Raw genomic sequence first — 25,393 nt, 5'->3', positions numbered from 1 at the left:
GTATGTGTCGGCATAAGAAATGAATGTTTAGTAAGGAGTTAATTTTTCGTCATACAAAGTAACATTGCATCTAACAGAGCATCGTGGAAGGACTTGTGCGCAAGAGGGTGCATCTTCATCGTATCTCTTTCTAAGATCGCGCAGCAATTAACGCGTACCCCTTCATCGGTCCCTAATCGACCGGAGAGAGAAAAAATAGCATTACATATTTCCTCGTGGTTTGTTTACTTATTTCCGCATTCGAAGACGATGGAGGGAGTATATAACTGGACGCTTTGGTCTCAGGTAGCAGTGGAGTCGAGATCGGGGAAGAACGGAGATCCTCTGATTGAGCTGCTTGCTGATTTTGTTGAAGGTTAGTTATACGTTTAAGAAAGCATTGTCGGTTAGTGTGAAGCTTTGCAACGGTAACATTGCTTACCTTACAAAAAATTATGGCTCCGTTCCAAATCACTTAAAACTGTTGATAACTCATTCATCTATTTCTTAATTCCATTAAATATTTATTTATTTATTTATTTATTTATTTATTTATGTTTTGTTCTAACCCTACAGCTTGTACACCTTACGGATACTGCTTTACACATTATGTTTTTGCAGAATACGAAGTATTCAGTTGCAAACATTATTGAAATAACGTATGTTCTCAGTTTCAGATTAATATTTAAAAACATTATTTCCTTCCAGTAATGTTGCCAGAAGCCGTTGTATCTGCAAAGATGTTCGACGAACCTAAAGTGGTCGTAGTTTCCGAAGGAGCAAAAACTTCGAACAAGAAAAAGTACGGCGCTATTGCAGCTGTCACGCTTGTCATCTTGGTTGCTATGGCAGTGGGCGGAGTTTTGGTTGCCACCCACATGACACAGAAAGCAAACACCGATATGTTGAAGGTGAGTTTTTTAGGTTTCTGATTTTATATGTTATTTATTAAAATATAGGCTATAGGTTTTTTATGTTATTCATTAAAATAAACAACATCTATAATCGCAATAATGACATTGTTAAAGAAGCAAACAAGATGGTATTTCAAGTGAGAGGTGCCTGAGTTTCGTTGCAGATGGGATTGCGACACGATTCAGTAGAGCATGCCCGTAGTTGTGGGATGGAGGCTTCGGGGAGGGTGGGGGGCTTTGAACGAACTTCCCTTTTTGCCGGGAAAGGTCCGCTTTGGATAAAAATTGATCGACTTTCACGGAGGTTTCATGATAAAAGGTCCACTTTAAAAAGAAAAAAATTGCCTCTCGCATTTGAAATTCCTGACTACGGTACTGGTAGAGTATACAAAATATTGCTAAGGAACTGGACGGGATGTGGGGTGCATTAAGAAAACTGTCTACCTACTCTCCTAATATATAAATATGTAGACCAGAAAAAAAATTGTGAAACATGTAGGCACAGAAATTATATAAAAATGACTGATTAATTTCGTTTCACGCGTAGTGCGTATTTTTTGGGCGAGGGAAAATGGGGAAGGGCCTCGGGAGATCTCTGAAGTTTAGGGGTGAGGATGTGCCTGCTGTGCATCCCCGTCCATGATCGATTATCAAAGATTGCAAACCCAATAAAACATGTATCTCGTCTGGAAGTGCGACCCCACTCAGTCTTCCCCCCCCCCCCCCCCATTCAGTGCGTCCCGAATCTGTGGTAATGCACGTATTTTAAGGCGTGTCTGAAAACTTCCTTTGATTTCTGAAATATCTTTTACAGATTTTCAATAAAAAGGATTCTTTTTGCAAAGAAAAAAATAATGAATGAATAAATCAAAAGATTCACACTGGAATGTTAGTTAAATAGAAAAACGTCTGTCATCAAATTAAGTGGTGACTATACGATCATAAAGCTATTTTTTTTAATGTTTTCAGGCGTTTTTAGTTACTTTTAAAGAGGACACCAAAGAAATTAAGCAGGAGGTTGAAATTAGCTCGGTGGATAAACTGGAGGCAGTACATGTGGCTCCATCTGACGGGAAGAAAGAAACCTTCGTCTTGCATGACTATAAATCAGTAAGTATATGTATATGTGGAATTGTTATACCTAATGACCATCAAGAAGGTATAATCGTTTATGAAATGTGTTTGTTTTCTAAATTTGAATCATTGTAACCAACACTTTCTCATTATCTTGATTTATCTTAATTATCTTATTTTAGAATAAATTGAGAGTATTGGTGTATTTTAAACATCTATAGTGATCTGATACAGACTTAAATAATCAAATACATCTTTTTCACCAATAGGGAAAGACAGCTCTTCGTTTCGCAGACGACACGTCTTGTTATATCCGGGACATGGATAGCAACATGGCAGAAACAAATGTGACTGGTCTTGAAGAAGCTTATCAGAGCGCTGAGGTAATTGTTTCATTTATGAATATTCATATTGTTCAATGACCCATATCATTTAATATACCCAGTCTCATAAATATCATAACTGCTGTTTTTCCTTTCTGCTTTGAATATATAAAAAATGAAAAACAAACAAACCATGAAAATACACCAAAATTTTAATTTCGGATTTGAAAAAAAAAAGATTATTGGTTTTGACTGAACCGGATCTACAAGGTATTAAGAAGAAGAAGAAGAAGAAGAAGAAGAAGATATCTCCGGCGTCCAACCCCTCCGCGGTTTTATATTATTATTATTATTATTATTATTATTATTATTATTATTATTATTATTATACTTTTGTTTTCAAGCATCAAGCCCCTGGGCAGATCACAGAGACAAAGGAAAGCTACTACCATGCTTTGGACACAGTGGTGGACCGCGCCTCTCTCAGTGACGCCATCTTGAACTTCTGCGGCGGCCACAGACTTCAACTTCTTGAGAAAACGACCAAAGAGGATATAGAAGGTATGTCGTAGTACAACTTATTGAAATTTATATTTAGATTTTTAGAAAGGAAATTATGTGAAAATGTATGCATAAATGAACTAAATAAATAAAAACATACATGCAAAATAAATTAGCATATGAATAGACAAATATGGGAACAAGTGAGTAAAAAAAGATGGATGCCATCATGAAAAAAAGAAATGATATAAATACTTCTGAAAATGCGGGAACTTCGGATAGTAAAGAACTAAAAATGAATAATATATGATATATTAAATGATTGATATCATGTATACAAAGTTTGAATTTTTCATCTTTCTCTTCCAACAGCCTCAACAACCACGAAGACAAGGAATCGCCGTGACCTCTTCGATCGTTTCAGTGCCTACGCCAAGAAGAGACTAAACAGCATCAAGAGTCGCCTAGGTGGTGGTGTAAACACTGCCTCTTTCGGTGGCCATCCTCCACCCCCTCCTCCACGTAATCTCGGGGTCGCTGTCCAAATCGACAACGCTTACGATCCTCACGACCCTTACCTTGGCGGCGGTCACAAAGACCCGTACACGCCAGTCCACGCTGGGCCAAAAGATCCTTACAAGGGAGACGGTCACGTTGATCCTTACGATCCCCATCATGGCGGCTACCCGCCAAAAAGCGGAGGGCCGTGCTTCAAGCAATCTGCGTGCAAGGTGAAGGAGGGCTGTACCGTGAAAACCGAAAGGACCTGCGCCGACTATGGTTGGTTCTTTGGAAACCGCGGAGGGATCGGACGCAGGAGATATGTAAGCGACCCCAAATGTCTGCGATGGAGGTACGCCGATGTTAAGGACTGTGTCAACGTTAACAAATGTGAAAAGATCTGCACGTAAATTGTCAAAATGCAACAACAACATTGTCCATCTACGGCATTTTACAGAAAGGAATAACAGATCTCACAGGAGCACGAGAAAATTAAATGAAAGACTTAAAGAGTTTGATGCCAAGTTGGTTAATTCTTAAATAATTTTTCAGGATGTCACGACATTCCTTGCATTCTACGTGTCTGTAAAAATGTTGTTCAATGGCTCAGAACCATCTTTAGCTCAACCATTTATATTTTCCGTATAAAGTATTTTACACATATCGATGTAATTTTAGTCAGAATATTGTTAAAGCAATAATAACTCTTCGTTTCGGCCAAAAAATGAATTTTCCTGGAGTAAACAACAATTTTCCCATACTTACCAATGGTTAATGAATCCATTTTTACATTCAAAGTTAATCCCTGGTTTTTTTCTAAAAAGTTTGGTTTTTTGTTAAAATCTCTTAAGAGATTTTAACAACGTATAGACATCAATGGAGGTCGCGTGGTCTAAAGACAAGTTCAAATATCAGAATAAAAGCTATAACTGCTGTTTTTGTGGTAAAACAGAATATATTATATTTCTATTAGTTATTCACAAGGTTTTTATTGTGAAATATAGGTCTCATACAAAGAGTTATTATGCCTTTAAGAACCCCTTATGTACCAGTCAAATTGCCTTCGGAAGCAAAGCACAGCTAGATCAATTTAAAGAGTATTGATCTCAAATTAACCTACTGAAAGTGCTGGCCAGTTTTAGGTTGAAATGCACTCATTCAACATTTCTATATTACCTTCATCTTACCCTGTCATCAGCTGTTATTACCCCGGTATATTTTAATAAACATATATCATACCAACTACGCTTCTTTTCATTTTCCAAACCAATTAGCTATGGCTCGTACTGGCTCCTGCTGCTTCCATGGTTCGTATACAGAGTACCAGCTAGGTCATTTTTAATTGATAGAATAATTAACTTTATATACGGGGAAACCATGGCAAAGTGAAATCACTGCTCATACAGCATCATTAAATTTTAATGAATCCAACACGGCTCCTTTAGTTTACCAGCTAGGACCATTCCCAGACCACATCCTACTAACTGTGGATCGATCTATCTACAAGGGGATTCTCGCTAAATTGCACTCAACTTAAGCGGCTTAGATGTCTGTCACGCCCACTGAAGCTTTTGGGGGTAATCAATTATCGTTTAGCAGCTTGATTAAGCGTGCCAGACATCTAAGCCGGTTAAGCTGAAAGCAATTTAGCGAGAAACCCCTTGGAGATGGATCGAGCCTGTTAGATTACTCTAGGTATGGGAGCCCATTCTAAGTCATTTTTAATTGATAGAAATATGAACTTCATATACGGGCAAGTCATGGCAAAGTGAAACCACAGCTCATATAGCATCATGATATTTCAGTGAATCCATTCTCCATGTTTAGTTATATACTTCCAATCCTTGTTCGTTTGTGTTATGTAAAATTTAAATCATTTGGGGACAGGCAACCTCCTTCATTTAACCATTCTGTCAGCGTTCCCTCTGGGTACCACTTAACCGGCTCACTCGGATCGTTAAGTTTTGCACACAGTTCGCAATACGATTTAATACGCGGGACTGTGTAGTAATGGTTTTTCCATTCCAAATACTTCACGTATGCCGTGATATTGGTGGCTAGATAATGAAGATATCGAGCCAAATCTTTTGGTGACGCGAAATCACTCGTGGAAATATGCCAGCTTGGTTGTATCCCTACTCTGGAGTAATTTGCCGGACTTCCGCGCGTAATTGGAACTGTATTGTGTTCTGCTGTTTTCCAAAATTTTTCTGATATATAATCTTTCGTAATGCTGTTTTCAAATGCAAGATAGAATTTATATTCTTTGAATACGCGTGCTTCACATTCTTTATTCTTACTCCTAGAACATTTGAATGGACCACATTGTCCGTAAATGTCAACATCAATGTACTTCTGCAATTCTTTCACGTACCTCTCTCGTCTGCTTCTGGTAGCACAATTGCTTACAAACCAAGCCACCGTTTTGGATTTCCTCAGAGCGATATCCGTAAAATTCTTCACCAAAACATTATCTCGTTTTCTTGGAAAAGACCACGGAGCAAAAATATCCGAATCCAGCCGATATGTCATGGTCCAGTTGAACATTCCCGCCCATGGCCCACGAACTTCCTTGGTGTGGCATGAACTTTCGTGCGTTACCCACACCCAGCGCTGGTGAGGTAATTTTCTAGGTTTACTGCCCAAACTTCTGGCCACGAATACAATTGCGTCACTTTGGTCGGCTATTGACCTATCCTCGGTGTAGACACAGTGGTCTATTTCACAACCTAGTGACTTAAAAACTGGTTTGGTAAGCGCGCTGAGATTCATGTAACGCCATCCCGGACCTGGATCCCAATACAAAATCAACTTCGGTTTGCTGAATGACCTGGGGTCAGTTTTTTGAGGCCAATACTCAGTCTGGCCTTCGTCCATCTCGATGTCTGCTGCATTGTGAAGCCGGTGGTGAATAGAAGCCCAGATTATTCCATGGACGTCTGATAGTTTTAAGAGCATGAATAATGAAGATATGCCGAAAAATATTGTCATGGATAGGATTGCTGTATGAGACGATTTTTTAACGTTGCAAAGCCCGTTTGTCCTACTCCCTGAAGGGCTTTTACCACGAGAGGTCTCCTCCATGAATCGAAAAACACTGGTATCCTTCTAATTTCTTAAACTTTCTATCAGTCCCAATATTTAAAAACAGTCACAGGGTTGGTCTGTGAGTATCTGAAAAAGCATTTAACAAAGGTAGTCCTTTTACAAGGAACATACCAATGCAACAATATACGTTAATCCCTTTCCTTTGCAAAGCGTACTGTAGGTATCTCTGTAATAGCTCTTATCTAGGTCGAATTCAAAGCTGTTTCACTCAAAGACTTTAAGAGACTAACTGCGGGGTAAGACAATTTGTATGCAACCGCAATATATATATATATATATATATATATATATATATATATATATATATATATATATATATATATAAGCCCCTCTAATTAAGATATATTTGCCGATGATTTCTATATTACTAGCACATAACCATATGGCGTCTGATAAAATATTTACACTTGTGCGTGTATGATTAAGCCACAAGCGTAAGGAGATAAAAAAAAGAGAAATTCAACCAAGACATCTGTGCAGTTTTACCGTACTAGTATTAAGGATGTGTATATTTACCCCGTAGACCATTTGAAGATTACACTGCGATTAATGCGGTGGAAAATACAATAGAGGGAGTGTATAATGATAGGGTCGCTTGAAGTCAGATTTCACCTGTGCCGCCTAAGTAGTCAATACAGAGTTTACAGACTTCCAGAAGAGGCTTACGACGAAGCGTGTACCGCGTTTAAAGTGACTCGGTTCATTGACAGCGTCAGTATTTGGAGTGGATAACACATTGGTGCCAAAACACCAATGGTAGTCATCGACAAAAATATTAACCAGACCAAATAAAGGAATAATCTGGGAATCGATTGACTATCATTTGATAGGGGGCCACCTTAGGAACAATTTTAGGTTGCACGGTGAGTTTGCCGGTTCACACAGAGCACTTTTAATAGCAGATAACTTACAGAACCATGGGAATGAGCAGCTACCCTGGTCATCAAAATCGCTGCATTTGAACTGCATAGGCAGTATGTGGGTAGGCCATTACTCGCCTAATCAACGGCCTACATGTCCTACAACAAAACTGGACCAAACTGGACAATTTTTGACCGTTTCCTGGAATGTTATTCCAGATTGAACTCTAAAAACCTATCCCAAGAAATGCCTTGCCGCTTGAATGCGCTGGCAACAGCCAGAAGAGTCCAAGCGTAACAGCGACCATTACTATGACTAGACACTGATATGAGGGTATTTTGTAGAGCGTGGAACTCTTTTATAGACGATAATCTGGAAAATATGGAGATCCAAAACATCTCTTTTACAGGTACGGTGAAGTCGAGGTAAAGTGAAACCACAGCTCATATAGCATCATGATATTTCAGTGAATCCATTCTCCATGTTTAGTTATCTACTTCCAATCTTTGTTCGTTTGTGTTATGTAAAATTTAAATCATTTGGGGACAGGCAACCTCCTTCATTTAACCATTCTGTCAGCGTTCCCTCTGGGTACCACTTAACCGGCTCACTCGGATCGTTAAGTTTTGCACACAGTTCGCAATACGATTTAATACGCGGGGCTGTGTAGTAATGGTTTTTCCATTCCAAATACTTCACGTATGCCGTGATATTGGTGGCTAGATAATGAAGATATCGAGCCAAATCTTTTGGTGACGCGAAATCACTCGTGGAAATATGCCAGCTTGGTTGTATCCCTACTCTGGAGTAATTTGCCGGACTTCCGCGCGTAATTGGAACTATATTGTGTTCTGCTGTTTTCCAAAATTTTTCTGATATATAATCTTTTGTGATGCTGTTTTCAAATGAAAGATAGAATTTATATTCTTTGAATACGCGTGCTTCACATTCTTTATTCTTACTCCTAGAATATTTGAGTGGACCACATTGTCCGTAAATGTCAACATCAATGTACTTCTGCAATTCTTTCACGTAACTCTCTCGCCTGCTCCTGGTAGCACAATGGCTTACAAACCAAGCCACCATTTTGGATTTCCTCAGAGCGATATCCGTAAAATTCTTCACCAAAACATTATCTCGTTTTCTTGGAAAATACCACGGAGCAAAAATATCCGAATCCAGCCGATATGTCATGGTCCAATTAAACATCCCCGCCCATGGTCCATGAGCTTCCTCGGTGTGGCATGAACTTTCGTGCGTTACCCACACCCAGCGCTGGTGAGGTAATTTTCTAGGTTTACTGCCCAAACTTCTGGCCATGAATACAATTGCGTCACTTTGGTCGGCTAATGACCTATCCTCGGTGTAGACGCAGTGGTCAATTTTACAGCCTAGTGACTTAAAAACTGGTTTTGTAAGCGCCCTGAGATTCATGTAACGCCATCCCGGACCTGGATCCCAATACAAAATCAACTTCGGTTTGCTGAATGACCTGGGGTCAGTTTTTTGAGGCCAATACTCAGTCTGGCCTTCGTCCATCTCGATGTCTGCTGCATTGTGAAGCCGGTGGTGAATAGAAGCCCAGATTATTCCATGGACGTCTGATAGTTTTAAGAGCATGAATAATGAAGATATGCCGAAAAATATAGTCATGGATAGGATTGCTGTATGGGACGACTTTTTAACGTTGCAAAGCCCGTTTGTCCTACTCCCTGAAGGGCTTTTAACACAGGAGGTCTCCTCCATGAATCTAAAAACACTGGTATCCTTCCAATTGCGTAAACTTTCTGCCAGTCCCAATATTTAAAAAAAGTCACAGGATTGGTCAGTGAGTATCTGAAAAAGGATTTAACAAATGTATACCATTCACAAACACAAATATTCACATAACAATGCAACAATATATGTTAATCCCTTTCCTTTGCAAAGCGTATTGTAGGTATCTCTGTAATAGCCCTTATCTAGGTCGAATCCAAAGCTGTTTCACTCAAAGACTTTAAGAGACTAGCTGCGGGGTAAGACAATTTGTATGCAACAGCAATCTCCGTAGTCTCAAGGCAAATTCAGAACAAGATGATACGCAGACTAAGGGGCCGTTCAGAATAGATGATCCGAGTACTAACTGATCCGCCGACCAAATATGGCCGACCCCACTTCAAAAGCGATGTCGCCTATTCTATGATGGTCTCACCGCCTGCACACGCGCCGTCGCTGCAGAGGCCTAGCAATTAAACCTTTTTAAATTAAGCAATTAAAATTAAAAGCCGAGATGTATTCCGTTTAATGGTGCGTGTGGAGGCGTGGAGACCATCGGAAATCACCGGGAACGCTTTTGAAGTGCGGTCGGTCAAAATTAGTCGTCGGATGAGTTAGCACTCGGATCATCTATTCTGAATGGCCCCTAACAGATCCTCGGATCAAATATGGCCAACCCACTTGAAAGATTGCCGAGTAATCCCCTAACAGACACTGAATAGATTCACCGCGGAGATTACACTGTAAGCTTTCAAGTGGGCCGGCCACATTGAATACGCGTATCTGTTAGTCCGCGGAACAACTTTGGTTGTGAATGCGGCCTCAGATTCAAGAAGAGGAATGCCAGGCCAAGCTAGGATCAACATAACCTGCAGATGAAATGGCTGAAATCATTGTAATTGGCGAAAAGGTATGAAGAACAATCCTCCGTATGGAAGCGTGTAAGGGTCACAACACCAACACCAAAAAGAAAGCTCACAACACCAACACCGAAAAGAAGACTCACAACACCAACACCAAAAAGAAAGCTCACAACACCAACACCAAAAAGAAAGCTCACAACACCAACACCAAAAAGAAAACTCACAACACCAACACCAAAAAGAAAGCTCACAAAAAGTTGTGAGCTTTCTTTTTGGTGTTGGTGTTGTGAGCTTTGTTTTTGGTGTTGGTGTTGTGAAGTTTGTTTTTGGTGTTGGTGTTGTGACCCTTACACGCTTCCATACCTCCGGCATGGAATTCCGATAAACCTCTTATAAAAAGACAATGTTAGGCTGTCTTGCTTATAGCTATAGCTTAGTTATAGCTTAGAGTCATAGGAAATTAGGGTTATTAGTGATAAAAGCTCAAAGACGTGACTTTATGACATCCGTTCCACTGCCCTGTAGTAATTATGCACATCTATTTGCCGTGGATTTTATCTTAAAATATCAAGAAACCAACAATAGAGCATATATAGATAGAAGCCTTTCAAATTAAGGTATATTTACCGATGATTTCTATATTACTAGTGCATAACCATATGGCGTCTGATAAAATATTCACTCATGTACGTGTATGATTAAGCCACAAACGTAAGGAGATAAAACATCAGGCCTACCCAACTACCAGACTCGGCACCTAAGGATCCTGAATTAACCGGTATATCGGACCACACTACCCGTTTTCAAGGTGTGTGTCAGATCGCATTTCGGAGTATCAGCCAGAACACCGACAGGATGAGCCCTGGCATGCTCGGCTGTCACTTTGATTGGATAGTAAACGACTGTCGTAAAATCGCTATATGATTTTAAAACCGGGCGCATAAATTTGAAAACCACCTAGATGAACCTTAGACTGCCACATTAATCTAATACAATGCAAAAAAGCCCTATCAAAAGTGGTTAAAACATTCAAACCGAATGTCGTAAAGTCCCCATAGAGACAATAAAATAGAGTACTCTAAAGTAAGAGTACAGTTTCAGGTTGTTCAGCCGAGCGTGGATGAGCCCGCAGCCGTGCTACAAAATTTGTGCTGGGGTATGATACTCCGTAATGCGATCTGACACACACCTTGAAAACGCGTAGCGTGGTCCGATATACCGGTTAATTCAGGATCCTTAGGTGCCGAGTCTGGTAGTTGGGTAGGCCTGAAAATTCAACCAAGACATCTGTGCAGTTTTTTTTCCGTTTCTATCACTTACTGTTATTCGAGTATGAACTACTTTGTCAGGTAGGAACTGTCAAATGTTTATCTTACCTTTCAATACCTCAGTTCGTACACTCGATAAGCCTACCAGTCATTTTGCTCTAAATAGAACATGCAGGTAATACAAGACAATAAGTTATCCACCAGGAAACAATGTACTGCGCAGAATCAACAGCGGCGGAATTGGCATGGTCCACGTGATCATTCGAAAGTTTGCTTGAGGGCGGGAGACATTTCCTGACGAACTTCGTGCATACGAAAGTCCGCTGGTGACATCTTCCACCCTCTTTTCATGTACATGAATAATATTGTGGCGGCATAACTGTTAGACAAGCAGATGAATCTGAGTCTTATTCTGAATTTCATGTGCAGCGTTGTTGAAAGATTTGAATGATCCCGCATCGCGACAAAAGCACTAACTGGCTGTCATTTGACAGTACTGAGCACCTTTATTTTCCATGCGTTAGTGCATATTGCATCTATTTGAAACCGTTTAAAAAGTGCTACCTTAACAATTGTTAGCAGTTATGTTCGTTTATGTGTGCGCCTGTGTCTGTTCCTGAATAATTGATGGGCGGGTGTTGTAGTGCCTACAATAAGAATTTTTTTCCATATAAGTGGCCGGACTTGCAACTCAAATCATTTTTTTTTTTTTTTTTTTTTTTTTTTTTTTTTTTTTTTTTTTTTTTTTTTGCCCTGAACGGTGCAAGAACACGTACTCTTTTTCTCTTATTTTGATGGAGATAGTGTGTGTTAATGTAAGCAGGGGCGTAACCAGACCATTTAAAATTGTACGCACAGATTTTGAAAATTCTCAGGTACGATTATATTCCGTGAAAAATACACTGAATTTATGGAGAATAATATCATGGTTGGCTCAAAAAATTGTACGCACAGTGCATCCGTGCGTATGCCTGGTGACGCCCCTGGTAAGCACTGCGTCTGTGTATACTATGTATCGTTTTTTTTTTTTTTTTTCGTAGGATGCTGTGCATTGCGTTGTTGATGTCAGTATATTGTCCCACAGTTTATGTCACAAATGCGTATCTATGCAGGTATGTGTTGCCACATATTATCTAAAAGGTATCATCACAAACACATACCTGTGATTACCAGCATACACATTTTGAATATAAATTTGAAAAAAAAAAAATAAATAAATAAATAAATAAATAAATAAATAAATAAATAAATAAATAAAAATGAAAAGAAAGAAAAATGTAATACAGACCGATGTCCTTAAAAACAAACATATTAAATAACCCAGATTTACAACCTTAAACCTAAACAAGTGTCACCTCCCGTAAGCATCTTAGCGTATGCACTACATGTACCTTTGTCAACGTTGAGATTAATGCAGACGCTGATATAGGCGCTATAAGATTTGTGTCACGTGGACTCCGGGTTTCACCTGAACAGCAAGAGAAACCGCCGTCATGGCAGGTGAACGTCTCAGGAGATGCTGGGCCGCCAAGAGGTTTTGGGTAGTTATTTTGACACCCTTACTGTTACTCCCTCTGCCTATTCTCACTGGTGATGATGTAAGTACTCTTTTGTGCATATACACGGTGCCTTCTACATGTACGCGTACCTTTTCACTTAAATTATCTTTGTTATGTTTAGCTACGCGAGTATATATAAGTAAATGTATATGCACACACATGTCTCCCCTGCATGTATTTACATAGTGGACCAGTACCCCAGTGCGGTCACAAGGGACTGTGTCTCTGTATAATGTATACGTTTGGAGATATGTTTGGAGGCATGCCCTCGTGCGTATCTCTTCCCCCTCTGTGTGTGTGTGTGTGTGTGTGTGAGAGAGAGAGAGAGAAGAGAGAGAGAAAGAGAGAGAGAGAGAGAGAGAGATGGTGCAGACATGGGTCAGACATTGCCATAGGTTGGGCATATTGAAGAGGTGAAAGGAGCGCATTTGCTCTTAGCAAATATCGCACATGTAACGTTTGTCCCTCCTAAAGCACTGCTTTTAATTTCCGATTAGAAAACAAACAAAAACAAGTGAGACAAAAGTATCATTTCAGCTGGCTTCCTTGTATATGGTTAATCCTTTCTGTGTCAATGCCTTCGCCAAGTTGAATAACTACACATATTATGACGATAACCATCTGTCAGGGCGTCAGAAAGTAGGCCAGAAAGTCGTAAAGCAACAAGAAGATTGCTGGCAGCTAAAGACAAACCGTACGTGTTTTGATATGCCTCAAATCCATATTTCTATTTCTTAATATCCTGTAAAGACTATAAAACATCGAGTACAAGTGCAGAGACGAATGTAGTGATGATTCATGAGAAGAAAAGCGCTAAATTTCTCGAAAGAAATCCGATTTGGTGCGAAAATCTCGAATCGGTATAACTTAGATATTGACTCAGCGATTCTGGTTAATCCTAAAATAATCATCTTATCCAAAATGCAAATATGAACGCAAGTAAGATGTCTTGCACAGCTCTTAAGGTACAGTGTATACCATGGTAGTTGATCAGTTAATGAGTCCCAATTGAATGATATTTTGAAATAATCCAGGCACGAAAATCCATGCAGTTCTGTCTAAGTGCTCATTTCCAATGAAACTATCGTTCTACGCAGATCGATCCAACCCCACCGGGACTCTCGCTGAATGCAGTCAGTTTGACGAGGAACAAGCCTCCTCCTTGAGTTGAGTAAAACACAGCAAAATTGGTGGTTATAAGAGTACGATGGAAACAAGAGGAGGCACTGTTTGATTGCATTCAGCGAGAGTTCCCGTGGAGTTGGATCGATCTACGTAGAGAATGAGCCCTAAGCTGATTCTTGCCTTAAAACAGGTTCTCACTGTTTGCGACATGGGAGTCGGGGGCTTGCGTGACTATGCTCGGCGAATTAATGATTTAAACAGCGATTTTATGATACGACTGCAAAAATGCTGCCTGCGAGCACTGCATTATAAACTGAGAAGAATCTAGTCAACCTTTATTCTAGTGTCTCGATTTTTACACATGGTTCTTTTTCATGACCGCGAATATAAGGAATGATAAGGGAGAATCGCTTATACTTTCTCGAATTTTCTGGTTCAGACGGAAAATGCCGAAATGGCTGTTAAGGGGAATTGCGGTTCGCAGGTTATAATATAATAATAATAATCTTTATTGAGCACTAAAATGCATACATATTACATTTTACAGGCTCTCTACACTAGTCATAACAACTTAGCAACAAATTATACAAATCTATACAATACTTATGGAATGATTACTGGGAAGCAGCACAGAATAAAACGACTATTGTTATTGATGGGTGTGTCGTTTTTTCAAACTTTCAGTTATATAAAGATATAATGTTCTCAAACACGATTCACTTTTTGGACTGAGCAGCCACTGAATTTTTTCATGATCTGTTTCCTGCTCAGGAGGTATCATTAATCTAATTCTTCTGTCACTATGTTCTTCACATTTCAGTAAAAAGTGGATCTCCGTTTCAATTTCATTACAGTGGGGGCACTTGCGATTTTCAGTAGGGGTTTTAGGGGATGTATAGCGGCCACGTTCAATTTCTAATTCGTGGTCACTAATCCGTATTTTTGCAATAGTCTTCATTTCTGATGGGGTGACTTTCATTGACAGATATTTTTCAGGGGTGTAGGTTTTTTTAAGTAATCTGTATGTCCTGAGTTTACTGTAGTTATCACTTTCCATGTCTTTCCAAAATAGTTCCTCAATTTTATTGTTGATAGCATCTCTTAGGTTTTCAAAGTTATTTAGTGTTTGTGTATCAGTTTTATGGCCCAGACCCCAACACTGTATAAATGTTCTTATTGATTCAGACCAACATATAATGAGGTGATTGCAACAAACCTTTTTTTTTACAACCGGACCATGAACAAGATTAATAAGTCTCTGATTTGGCAATCGCAATTATAAATTCTAATGATCTGATTTGCGAGCAATGCCGAAAAGTTTAATGTACTTATTTCCTGATAAAATCACACAGTTTTAGATGTACGTTAGGGCATGTACTACTTGTATTTTAATTGCGAAAATATGACGCAAGTTTCGCAAGTTATTTCAAAAATAGATTATTTGAGTCGACATTTAATTATACTGTTTATACTAATTTATAAAAAAATGTCAGAGAAAATCAGCTGTCGATGTAAATCACATAAGCCGGAATTCTAGGGCTCTTTATCTGTCAAAGGTCATGAAGATGAGCGTCGATGCCAAGTATACCGAGTATGCGGTCAGTAAACCCAACCACCCTTTAGACATTTAAATTTAACAGTGAAAGGGATTAAGATACAAGAGTAAACAGAAGCAAATCGCGAGGACTGTCTCTTTGATTAAACATCTACTTTGTTTATCACCTTCCACTTTAGGCGCGCCTAGCTACCTTACACCGTTATGATAGAAACGCCGATGTTTAGTATCTGTAACACAGTTCGGCGCTGCCCATCGAGAATCTGTGCGATATGTTTTGTGATTGGTCGTATACATACAGGCTGGCGAACTTCGCAGCCGATTGGCCTTTTTAACCTGTTGAAATCTGTCAGGTCTACACATGGGTGCAGAAATAGATGGACATCATGATACCACTGTGCTCACCTGATAAAAATAGGTGGGAAGCCCTATACAAATAATGTATATAAATACTGCCAGATTACAGTTTTACAGGTGTTGTAATGTGGTTTTCCAGAAATGTTTTATTTTAATTATTGTTTTGAAAAAGGAATTTCAATTGCAACTCTATAACATCTTTATTATTTTATCTTCTGCTTCACCTTAGATCGGAAAGACGGGCTATATCGCCTTGCTGATGGCGATCTACTGGATCACAGAAGCTGTACCCATGGCAATGACAGCGCTGATCCCTGTCGCTCTGGTACCTTTACTGGGGATAATGACGGCCAAGGAAATCAGCCAACAATACTGGAAGGTAGTGTGTGTGTGTGTGTGTGTGTGTGTGTGTGTGTGGTTTGAAAATGTGATTTGGAAATAGTTGGAATGAATAAAACTAAACATAGTGGCACTGGCGTATTGTTTTGCTATACTATATTACTAATATGTTCTGGTACAAGGAACTGTGCTGCAGTTGGATTAATTTGATAGTAAAGGAAGAAGAAAGATTACATTGCTTCACTTTGAATTCCAGGACATTAGTATGTTACAGCTAGCAGGATTTATAATGGCCGTCGCCATAGAGAGATGTCACCTTCACAAACGGATGGCATTAAAAATGTTACTTCTAGTCGGAACCGAACCAAAAAGGTCTCTCTCTCGCTATCTCTCTCTCTCTCTCTCTCTCTGAGTGTCTTGAACTGAAAAAGAAAGAAATTCTCGAGTTTTGCATAAAAAACATGATCGATTTGAAAAAATAAAAAACCCAAACAATTTAAAAATGAAAGAAAACGTGTTGATCTACAAATGTATATTATTGAAACGTAGGTTACTGTTTGGGCTAATGTTGATCACGTGGTTTCTGGCAATGTGGATGAGCACCACTGGCAGCACTGTCGCCATGATGCTCCCAATCCTAGAGGCGATCCTTCTCCGTCTGGAGGATTTGGAAACAGAGAATGAAGGTATGCTTATTGCTTCTACTCTCCGAGTTTAATCCTTTCGGATAAAGGTTCCCCAACAAGTGCTTTTAAATATGGCGGTATCCCTTAATCGTTATTTTTTTCTGATGGTAAGCCTGCCCACTGAGTTTTTGATTCCTTCTCACCTGCTATACATGGTATGTTTTGAAAACACACGAAATAATGATACTTAATTATCTTCATTCAATTTGGCAGAGAACCCAGATAACATCTCGTCAGAGGGTGATGCTTATCGCGAGAATCCCGCGTATATAGCCTCATCCGATGACGACACGGGCGTGGTGAAAGCGGATGACGTCGATCTTGCACACAATAAAATAAACGACGTGGAGAAGTCTCCGGGAGAAAAACCAAAACGCCGATCTACCAGTTCTATAAGGGACATGCAAAAAGGGTTCACTCTGTCTATTGCGTATGCTGCCAGTATTGGGGGCACAGCCACATTGACGGGACATTCTACAAATCTTATATTCAAAGATGTGGCAGATCAGTGAGCTTCTTTTTATAATTTAGATAATATATTTAGTTATCTACATGTATTTTTTGTTCATAAAGTCATTAATGTAAACAAGTAATAAAAGGATAAAATTCTCTGAGATTTTGTTAAGTAAGGATACATTTTCAGAAGAAAAGGAGAATCTTACATGTAGACTTTAAAAATTATAATTCAGTCATCTTTCTTTTTAGTTATCTATTACTCTGAATAAACGTATTTATTTCTGTTGACGTGTCTCTTCATTCCATCCCTGAGTTTTTCCAAGTTTTTTTTTCTTATATTTATATTCCCAGAATATACAGTGACAGAAAAGCCCTGACCGACCCTGGTATAACCTTTGCGTCTTGGCTGATCTACGGTTTCCCAGTGTCACTTCTAGTCATGCTGTGCACTTGCTTCGTCCTGCAGTTGTTTTTCTTGGGTTGGAGGTAGGATACTGTTTGAAATATTTACTTAGAAAAAAAGGTGTCACAGAGACACGGGGATTTCAGATGCATTAACACAATTCAGCGTTTTGCTGATTTGGTTGGTTGTTACCAATGTCTTAACTTACATTTTACCTAAAATTTCTACATAAACCTTTTTAAAATAAAAGAGTTTTGTTTTAGAAGTGTTTCTAGTGTTCCATGTTATATCAGCAGCCTGTGGAACTCACATTTCTCCAGTTCAAATCATACTAAATTTAGAGCCAGGACAGTGATTTTGATTTATAACTATTTTTTTTCACTTTCTCGGTTATTTGAAACACTTGGTGCATGCAGATTCACTTTAAGTATGTTGCAATGTGAAGCATGACTTTGTCATTATATTGTATTGCATTACCTTGCATTACTTTATATTAATGCTAGATTATATTATGCATCCATTTTGTAGAGACACGTTTTGTCAGGGCCAGGCTTTCAGAGGAAAGGAAGAAGTGAACAAAGTACTGAGGAAGGAATATGAACAACTGGGCTCCATGACGTAAGTACAGCTGGCGCTTTTTAAGACTGGGTTCCCATACCTAGATCGATCTTACGGGATCGAACCAGCTTCGATGGGTTTCTTGCTAAATTGCTTTCAGCTTAAGTATAGTGTCACCCTTCGCCAAAAATTCCTTATTTACTGCCTTACATAAATTCTTTTGGGTAATAAATAAATCTTCAGCGTTCAGTGACTAAATTAATTAACATTTACACATATTTCATATTACGGATGACGTCATAGTTGCGATTTTGGGGTAAAAACTTAAAAATCGGTGTCTCAAATTTCTCTTTTACCCGATTCTCTCAACGCCTATTTAATGACATCATTTAGTACTCCAAATCCCTGTCATCGATTTTTCTTAAAAGCCGTAGTTAAGATTTTATCGTTGCTAAAGCAAAATAATGCTTTTGTTTAATGAAAGTCCGTAATTAGGGGCTCATAACGCCATAATTAAAACATTCAAACCAAAATGACGACAAGGGATTATACTGTTTGAAATATTTACTTAGAAAAAAAGCCTAGTATACTCTGCCAATTTTCGTGCTAAAATCTTATTCAGGGATGAAGTTACGCCCAGCACCGTTTGCTATCTTACCCCCTAGCAGCTTCAGTAGGCCGCTTAAGTTGATTGCTATTTGGCGAGAATGCCTTCAGAAAAGAATTTCATAAATGGCCTCATAACTACACTGTATAATTAACCAACCTACGGTGATTCATTTATATTTTAAACAATGAATTTTATAGTTTATTTGTCTATTTATTTATTGGTTGATCGATAATTGGAGACTATTTTCATTGCAATTATAAATATCAATCGCCTCTGGGCAAATATCATAATTTAACAGTAATGTACTTTAGAATTACAAACAGCATGAAGTGCAATTATGTCTCTCAAGACTTGTGATTCATTCTCTCGTTTCATTTAATCATTAGGTTTGCAGAGAAGGCGGTGTTGGTACATTTCGTCTTGCTGTCGTTACTATGGCTGACTAGAGACCCACGATTTATAGACGGGTGGTCTGTAGGCTTCAAAAAGGGGTAAAGAAAGACGGCTTCATAATGTAGTCGTCTAAACACAGAAAGTGTCCAATAGTGTCAATAGTACATTTTTTTGTTTTATCGTGATGATTGATTTAATGGTGCCCGCAATGATGACATTAAAATACAGCTCGTGTTTAGATTAAGAAATAGATTTTGATTTAGCATTTTCGACATACCAATTATTACTGGCGCATGGTGCACTTGCCATTTTAGCAGTTTGTAATCTACATTAACGTAATTTGTAATAGAGTAACGCTTTGAATAGATATACCGAATGTTTCAAAAGTGTGTGTGGGTGTTATATTTTTACCTGCTTTTGTCAATCCATTTGCTGAAATAAGGAACATCCTTCTGAATTGCTGTAAATTGACAGCTGTTTTCCTTTTGCTAGTTACGTCTCGGATGGTACCGCCGCCATGGCTGTTATATTTTCCCTATTCATTATTCCTTCCAATCCGAAGAAGTACTTTGGTTTTTCACCAGACACTTCTACATCTGATGATGGTAAGTGTGAAATGCATAGTACGTGCACTGAAAAAAAACGGGCAATGGATGCACATAAACCATTTGTAACAGTCTCCTATTGCTGAATCATTTATTTTTGTTAGCTTACTTTCTTTACATTCTACTTGCAAACTATGAAAATGTTATAAAAGTATGTGAAAATAACTCATTGTTTTCCTGTGCTTGCAAAGACGAAGACAAAGATGAAGACTCCCCGGAGACTCTCATGGATTGGAATTATGCACAGAGAAAGGTGGCGTGGAATATACTTATATTGATAGGCGGTGGAGTGGCGCTTGCTGCTGCGTGCGAGGTGGGAAATAGTTCTAAAATTCATTTAGTCTATTTATCGTATTTATTTTGACACTTAGTTGGTGTTTGATGCAGTGATTTTCGTAAATCAAAAGAATTAAACCGTATATGCGTAGTGAAAGGTTGATTCCAATAAAACGATAAATACTTTTTTTTTTTACTTCAAAATACTTTCTTATATTGCACACACGTACCAAGCATTTGTTGTGTATATATTCTACTTTAGGCTTCAGGACTGTCAGATTGGGTTGGTGCTAAATTGTTTACGTTGTCAGATCTGGCTCCCTGGCAATTGATAATGGTTTTATGTGCGGTTTCCACGGTAATGACAGAGTTTGTGACAAACACAGCCACGACCACGCTGTTTATGCCAATTGTTGGGGGCGTGGTAAGTCAAGAAAGCCACCTTAATTTCTGCCTGCTGAAATGAATAATATTACGTAAAATAATTATAATAATACTAAATAAATAAATAAATTAGATGGGTGTATAGTTTGTAACTAATGTGTAATAACATATTTTACCTGTACATTTTAGTTTCATTACATTAATTTTTTTATGATTATTGAAACTTTAACAACAACAACAACAGCAATAATAATTATTATTATTATTATTTCCCCAGGCCGTGCAGTTTGGATATAATCCGGTTTACATAATGTGGCCGGTAGAATTATGCACAAACATGACATTTATGTTACCAGTCGGGACCAGCGCTAATGCTTTCGTCTTTGCTTATGGGAGGATTCGTATAATAGACATGGTGAGTAGCTAAATCTCTGCCTTCGATTTTAGTGTAGTATGTAGTATTGGATGATCTTTTCAGAACCTATCAAGCGTGGGCCAAGGAACAAATGATTATATTGTGGTGGTGATCCACAATTAATGAATCAATTGTTAATTATTAGTTAATCATTTGTCCCGGCGAAGGTCTGCACTCTCTGAGTGCTTTTCTTGGTATGATTATATTTTTTTTAATAAGTCGCAAATAATGTTTTATGTTTTATATTGGAGAAATGAAACTGAGCCCAAAACTACATGTACAATGTACTCACTTTCATACATGCGTTATGGGCGTTAACATTGCTTTACATCAAATTTGCTGAGAGTTTGGGACTGGTAATAGGGTGGGATCCTCCGAAAAATTGATTGGATTTCTTTTTGCAAAAAAAAATTTTTTTTTTTTTTTTGCAGAATTTGATTATTTATGTCGAAACAGACTTTCTATATTTTTTTTTATATTTACCACTTAAACTTTTCTGTTCTGTTATGCAAAATATACTTTTTTAATTTTTTTTTTCAGGTAAAAGTCGGTTTCGTCTTAAACATCGTCTCTTTTGCAATCGTTAACCTTGGAGCTAGCACTTGGGCTTACGCAGCTTTTAAATGGAGCGATTTCCCATTTAATTCTACCTCACTGGTACAAAGCTACGGACACAATTCTACGGTGTTTGTCTAACCCTCACCTTTGCTTGAACGGAAAGATAGGATAGTAAATGCTCCATCGTGATAGTATCCTACATATAGTATTTCAATTGTCGGACGTTTCCTTCAGGCGTTTTCGTATTCTAGATTTTAATGCGAGGACTGCTTTTAGTAGGAGCGTGCATTTAATTACTATGCAATGAAAACAAACGTTTGTATTTTTTTAAATATATTTTTATAATCACTTAAAATTGTACAAAGGACACCGTGAATTGACAATTAAGCAGAGCATGAGACTGATTTTATACTTAATTGAAATGAGATCATAGGTACCAATGTTAAATAAAATACCATGTAAATTGTTCTTACTCGTTCTTTAAAACAAATAATGTATAACCCGTATACAGTTCACACATTTCAGAAAGTGAATCGCATTTTAAGTGCACAAATCCTCGCATTTATTAACAATAACGCAGTCTTTAACATCCACGTATCTCCACCTCAAACAACGGGCGTCGTCCAGGTATCTGCCTCTTCCCACTCCTCCACGGTTCCCGAAGAACCATCCGTAATCCTCACAAGTGCGATCGGTGCGGACGGTGCATCCCTCGTTGACCTTGCAAGCGGACTGTTTCTGGCACGGAACATCGACTTGTTTTTGCTGGTACCCGCCATGATGAGGCTCGTAAGGATCAACATGACCACCTTGATGAGAATCGTAAGGATCGGCATGACCGCCACCTTGGTGAGAATCGTAACGGTCGGCATGACCACCGCCTTGATACGGATCTTTGCGACCGCCAACACCGCCGTTGTTTAGGTAAGGGTCGTCAGGACCGTAGGCATTGCCAAGAGGTACAACAGCACCGACGTCGCGTGGGGGTGGGGGAGGGGGTGGACCTCCAAAAGAGGCAGCGCCAACGTCTCCCCCAGACTTCTTGCCGTCGTCGTCGTTGCTTCCAAGACGAGCGTTGATTTTTGAGAATTTCCTAGTGGCCAACGCACTAAAATTGTCGAACAGATCGCGGCGGCTTCTTGATTTGGAAGTGGCTGTTGCTGCAGAAGAAAATATCAGTCACATTTGAGTTGGATATTTTTCAAGATCAGTGCAATGGAGTGAATGATTTATAGAGTCCTGATGACATCATCTGTTCTTTATTTTGGTTTATGCATTACTACTATTACAACTACTACTACTACTACTACTACTACTACTACTACTACTACTAATAATAATAATAAACAAAAGCCGAGCAACAGTTAATCCCTACCACATATTCTTATTTTTCGAAATATGGCAATAAAACAGTACCCGAACTTGGCATATTATGAGGGATAAATTTGATTTAAAAAAAGTCTATTAATGATTAGAAAACAAAATAAAAGGTCTATTTTTGGTTAGAAAACAAATTACCCAATATTGTCCCTTACCTTTGATATTTTCTTTGGTAGTTTTCTCAAGAAATTGCAATTTGTGTCCAGCACAGAAATCCAGGACGGCCTTGCTGAGAGAAGAACGGTCAACGGGAGCGTCCACGGCCTGGTAGTAGGATTGCTCGACGCTTGAGATCTTCCCAGGGGTCTGATGCTGATGAAATATATATGAAATGGTTTATATAGGAAGAGTTTTATGCTTGTGGTCACGTTATTCAAGCAACGCTGGTGTACTAGCAATACTTATTACTTTTAATCAAGTTAGGTAATTCTTTTTAGAACAGTATTTCAACTTCTTTTACAAACTATATTTCAGTATACATTTTTCATCTACCGCAAGTATCATTCAAGGCTGCGGTACATATTCTCACGTATAATAAGGTCCAAGTTGCATAGGCTACAGGGATAATTACGACTAGACTATAGAAAGTTATATTAAGAAACACAGACGCCTTGCGTCATTGCTTTTCTCTTCTTGTAATCTTAATTTGTCCTGGATTAGGAAGTTAATGAATTACCTGAGCTTCTTGGTAGCTCTGCTGTAACCCGGTGACATTAGTTCTTGTCATTCGCTTTTCCATGCTGCGAATATAGCAAGATGTGTCGCCTGCGAATCTCAAGGCAGTTTTCCCCTGAAAACACGAAGAAATGGTGTTTGTAGCTACAGTAATAATATGTAATAGTGATGACACTTGATCTGCTGTGTCATAACGCCCGTCGAGTCACAGTTCAGCTCAGTGCTCAAAAGTAAATAAGTTCATAATCTGATGAATTAATTAGTCAAGTATAATGATAATGATCGTAGTGATGATGATTACGACAGTGATAATGAAAATAATAAGAATATTGCTTTTACTGCTACTTGTTATCATTTTTATCACAAGGAAACAATTACTTTTGCCAGTAAACAATATACCCCCCCTCCAAAAAAAAAAAAAAAAAAAAAAGAAAAAAAAAAGAAAAAAGAAAAATGAGCTGCTTATGCACAGCGGGATCTTGTAGTCTATGTGAAAACCCAAGTTATCAAACTACACTGTTCATGTTAGGCTGATTTTGAGCGTACCTAAAATGGCATACATGTACTTACCGTGCTATAATCATGGAGGACGAAGGTTTCCTGCTTTCCGCTCTCAGCTGCTACGTGAACGGCTTCCAGTTTCTGGGAGGCACTGATCTCTATCTCTTGCTGGAACTCTGAGCTGTCGTCTTTGAAGGTGACAAGGTAAGCCTTGAAGAGAAACGAAACTAAGTTTAAGACTTCTCTCTCTCTCTCTCTCTCTCTCTGCAACATTAATTCTGGTTACTCATTTTACCGCACTTGGGAGTTCAAATCGACGCGCCTACCATGTGGCGATCGATCCGAAACGTCTAGATAGGTACGAAACGCGCTCAGTAACTTAAAAACCATCCACATTTTAACCATTTTTGTTTAAATGTATTGAAGTGCATTTCTAGAAACTGAATAATAGTCATCCATATCTCACCTTCAACATGTCATTGCTCGCCTTCTGCGACATATGAGTGGCAAGCAAAACTCCGCCCACTGCCATGGCAACCACAATGACGAGCGTGACGGCGCCAATTGCGAATTTTTTCTTGTTGGAGGATTTACTCTCTCCTTGACGCGCCATTTCTTGAGGCTCGTTGAACATCTTGGTAGACAGTACGGTGTCCGGCTTCATAGCTATAGAGAAAAGACAACTAATATAAGGGTTCGATTTAGCAGTGCGAGGACATCACTATTAATAGAGGGAAACATGAATCTCTGCACTCAAAATAAATAAATATAGCTTAATACTTTGCCGTAATCCCAACTATACTCCTTTCGCTAAATATCTCCCAGCAAGTGTCCATAGGCAAAAAAAAGGTCATTATTAGAGTCGTACATGTCCAGCACAATACTAATGCAAATGTTTTCATGTCGAAAAAGATAGCAAATTCGAACCAGTTATCTGTTAGAAACATTCAAGCACGAACTTCTCATGAGAGCTTTAGTGCTAGTACCTCAAGTGTCCACTGCTGTGCGGTTATGGTCGGTCAATGTCCGATGTCCTTCCGAAACTGACCTCCAGGGACAAGCACGTCCCTTTTTATAGTGGACTGAGTCGTGCCGTTAGAGGAAGTACTTGTACATGTATGTCAACAAGCTACAAGGAAATGGGAGTAATGACATTTCCTACTCTAAACAGTCGTTGGTCTATGTTAAAGAAACCGCCACATATAATGTGATTTTTTTCCGCGATATGCATGATGCTCAAAGCTGTAAAGCCCCACTTTATCGTTTTTCAATCACCACCCCTTGATTAAAAAGGTTCTGGAGTAGGCTGATAGATTATTTAGCCTAGATTACCAAACGGATTGTTCTGAGACTAAGACAAGTGTCTCAGTCAGAGTTTATGAACCAAACTTATTGTTTCTGTGCTAACATG

General features: G+C 38.8%; 5 protein-coding genes across 5 annotated transcripts; 2 read left to right on the top strand and 3 right to left on the bottom strand.

The window, feature by feature from the left end:
• The first annotated feature begins 204 nt into the window (after nt 1–204).
• LOC106179389 (uncharacterized) lies at nt 205–4,534 on the top strand. Its single transcript, XM_013563003.2, has 6 exons — nt 205–355; nt 688–890; nt 1,863–2,003; nt 2,237–2,350; nt 2,695–2,851; nt 3,164–4,534. The coding sequence occupies exons 1-6, from the start codon at nt 250–252 to the stop codon at nt 3,700–3,702; spliced, it is 1,260 nt and encodes a 419-aa protein (XP_013418457.2). The 5' UTR covers nt 205–249; the 3' UTR covers nt 3,703–4,534.
• A 122-nt stretch (nt 4,535–4,656) lies between these two features.
• LOC147761712 (core alpha-(1,3)-fucosyltransferase-like) lies at nt 4,657–6,635 on the bottom strand. The gene has a single exon (XM_087013619.1). The coding sequence runs from the start codon at nt 6,374–6,376 to the stop codon at nt 5,150–5,152; it is 1,227 nt and encodes a 408-aa protein (XP_086869745.1). The 5' UTR covers nt 6,377–6,635; the 3' UTR covers nt 4,657–5,149.
• Nucleotides 6,636–6,737: 102 nt separating this feature from the next.
• Nucleotides 6,738–11,334, bottom strand: LOC106179391 (core alpha-(1,3)-fucosyltransferase-like). The gene is made up of 2 exons (XM_087014315.1): nt 11,256–11,334; nt 6,738–9,097 (listed from the first exon to the last, which is right to left on the bottom strand). Exon 2 carries the CDS (start codon nt 9,005–9,007, stop codon nt 7,781–7,783), a length of 1,227 nt encoding a protein of 408 aa, XP_086870441.1. The 5' UTR covers nt 9,008–9,097; nt 11,256–11,334; the 3' UTR covers nt 6,738–7,780.
• Nucleotides 11,335–12,542: 1,208 nt separating this feature from the next.
• Nucleotides 12,543–21,894, top strand: LOC106179401 (Na(+)/citrate cotransporter). Its single transcript, XM_087013544.1, has 13 exons — nt 12,543–12,745; nt 15,973–16,122; nt 16,339–16,454; nt 16,632–16,768; nt 16,982–17,276; nt 17,576–17,710; nt 18,156–18,245; nt 19,182–19,286; nt 19,681–19,793; nt 19,985–20,106; nt 20,332–20,493; nt 20,731–20,868; nt 21,409–21,894. The coding sequence occupies exons 1-13, from the start codon at nt 12,641–12,643 to the stop codon at nt 21,562–21,564; spliced, it is 1,824 nt and encodes a 607-aa protein (XP_086869670.1). The 5' UTR covers nt 12,543–12,640; the 3' UTR covers nt 21,565–21,894.
• On the bottom strand, nt 21,815–25,102 carry LOC106179402 (uncharacterized). The gene is made up of 6 exons (XM_013563022.2): nt 24,969–25,102; nt 24,449–24,648; nt 24,052–24,192; nt 23,483–23,596; nt 22,962–23,118; nt 21,815–22,586 (listed from the first exon to the last, which is right to left on the bottom strand). The coding sequence occupies exons 2-6, from the start codon at nt 24,644–24,646 to the stop codon at nt 21,967–21,969; spliced, it is 1,230 nt and encodes a 409-aa protein (XP_013418476.1). The 5' UTR covers nt 24,647–24,648; nt 24,969–25,102; the 3' UTR covers nt 21,815–21,966.
• Nucleotides 25,103–25,393: the final 291 nt, after the last annotated feature.

Source organism: Lingula anatina, chromosome 5 (genome assembly GCF_051362555.1).
Source record: "Lingula anatina isolate TDL-2025a chromosome 5, LinAna3.0, whole genome shotgun sequence".
NCBI classification, from domain to species: Eukaryota; Metazoa; Brachiopoda; class Lingulata; order Lingulida; family Lingulidae; genus Lingula; species Lingula anatina.
Note: the sequence above shows the minus strand (reverse complement) of the source record. Positions and strands in the feature narration are given on the sequence as shown.

Bases quoted from the DNA above. Each gene is read 5' to 3' on its own strand.
- LOC106179389 (XM_013563003.2), top strand. From the start codon at position 250: ATGGAGGGAGTATATAACTGGACGCTTTGGTCTCAGGTAGCAGTGGAG. The intron at 356-687 runs GTTAGTTATACG...ATTTCCTTCCAG, and splicing joins GCTTGCTGATTTTGTTGAAG to TAATGTTGCCAGAAGCCGTT. The intron at 2,351-2,694 runs GTAATTGTTTCA...TTTGTTTTCAAG, and splicing joins AAGCTTATCAGAGCGCTGAG to CATCAAGCCCCTGGGCAGAT.
- LOC147761712 (XM_087013619.1), bottom strand. From the start codon at position 6,376: ATGGAGGAGACCTCTCGTGGTAAAAGCCCTTCAGGGAGTAGGACAAAC.
- LOC106179391 (XM_087014315.1), bottom strand. From the start codon at position 9,007: ATGGAGGAGACCTCCTGTGTTAAAAGCCCTTCAGGGAGTAGGACAAAC.
- LOC106179401 (XM_087013544.1), top strand. From the start codon at position 12,641: ATGGCAGGTGAACGTCTCAGGAGATGCTGGGCCGCCAAGAGGTTTTGG. The intron at 17,277-17,575 runs GTGAGCTTCTTT...TTATATTCCCAG, and splicing joins TTCAAAGATGTGGCAGATCA to AATATACAGTGACAGAAAAG. The intron at 20,494-20,730 runs GTAAGTCAAGAA...TTATTTCCCCAG, and splicing joins TGCCAATTGTTGGGGGCGTG to GCCGTGCAGTTTGGATATAA.
- LOC106179402 (XM_013563022.2), bottom strand. From the start codon at position 24,646: ATGAAGCCGGACACCGTACTGTCTACCAAGATGTTCAACGAGCCTCAA. The intron at 24,193-24,448 runs GTGAGATATGGA...TTTCTCTTCAAG, and splicing joins CGAGCAATGACATGTTGAAG to GCTTACCTTGTCACCTTCAA. The intron at 23,119-23,482 runs GTAATTCATTAA...ATATTTCATCAG, and splicing joins AGAGCTACCAAGAAGCTCAG to CATCAGACCCCTGGGAAGAT.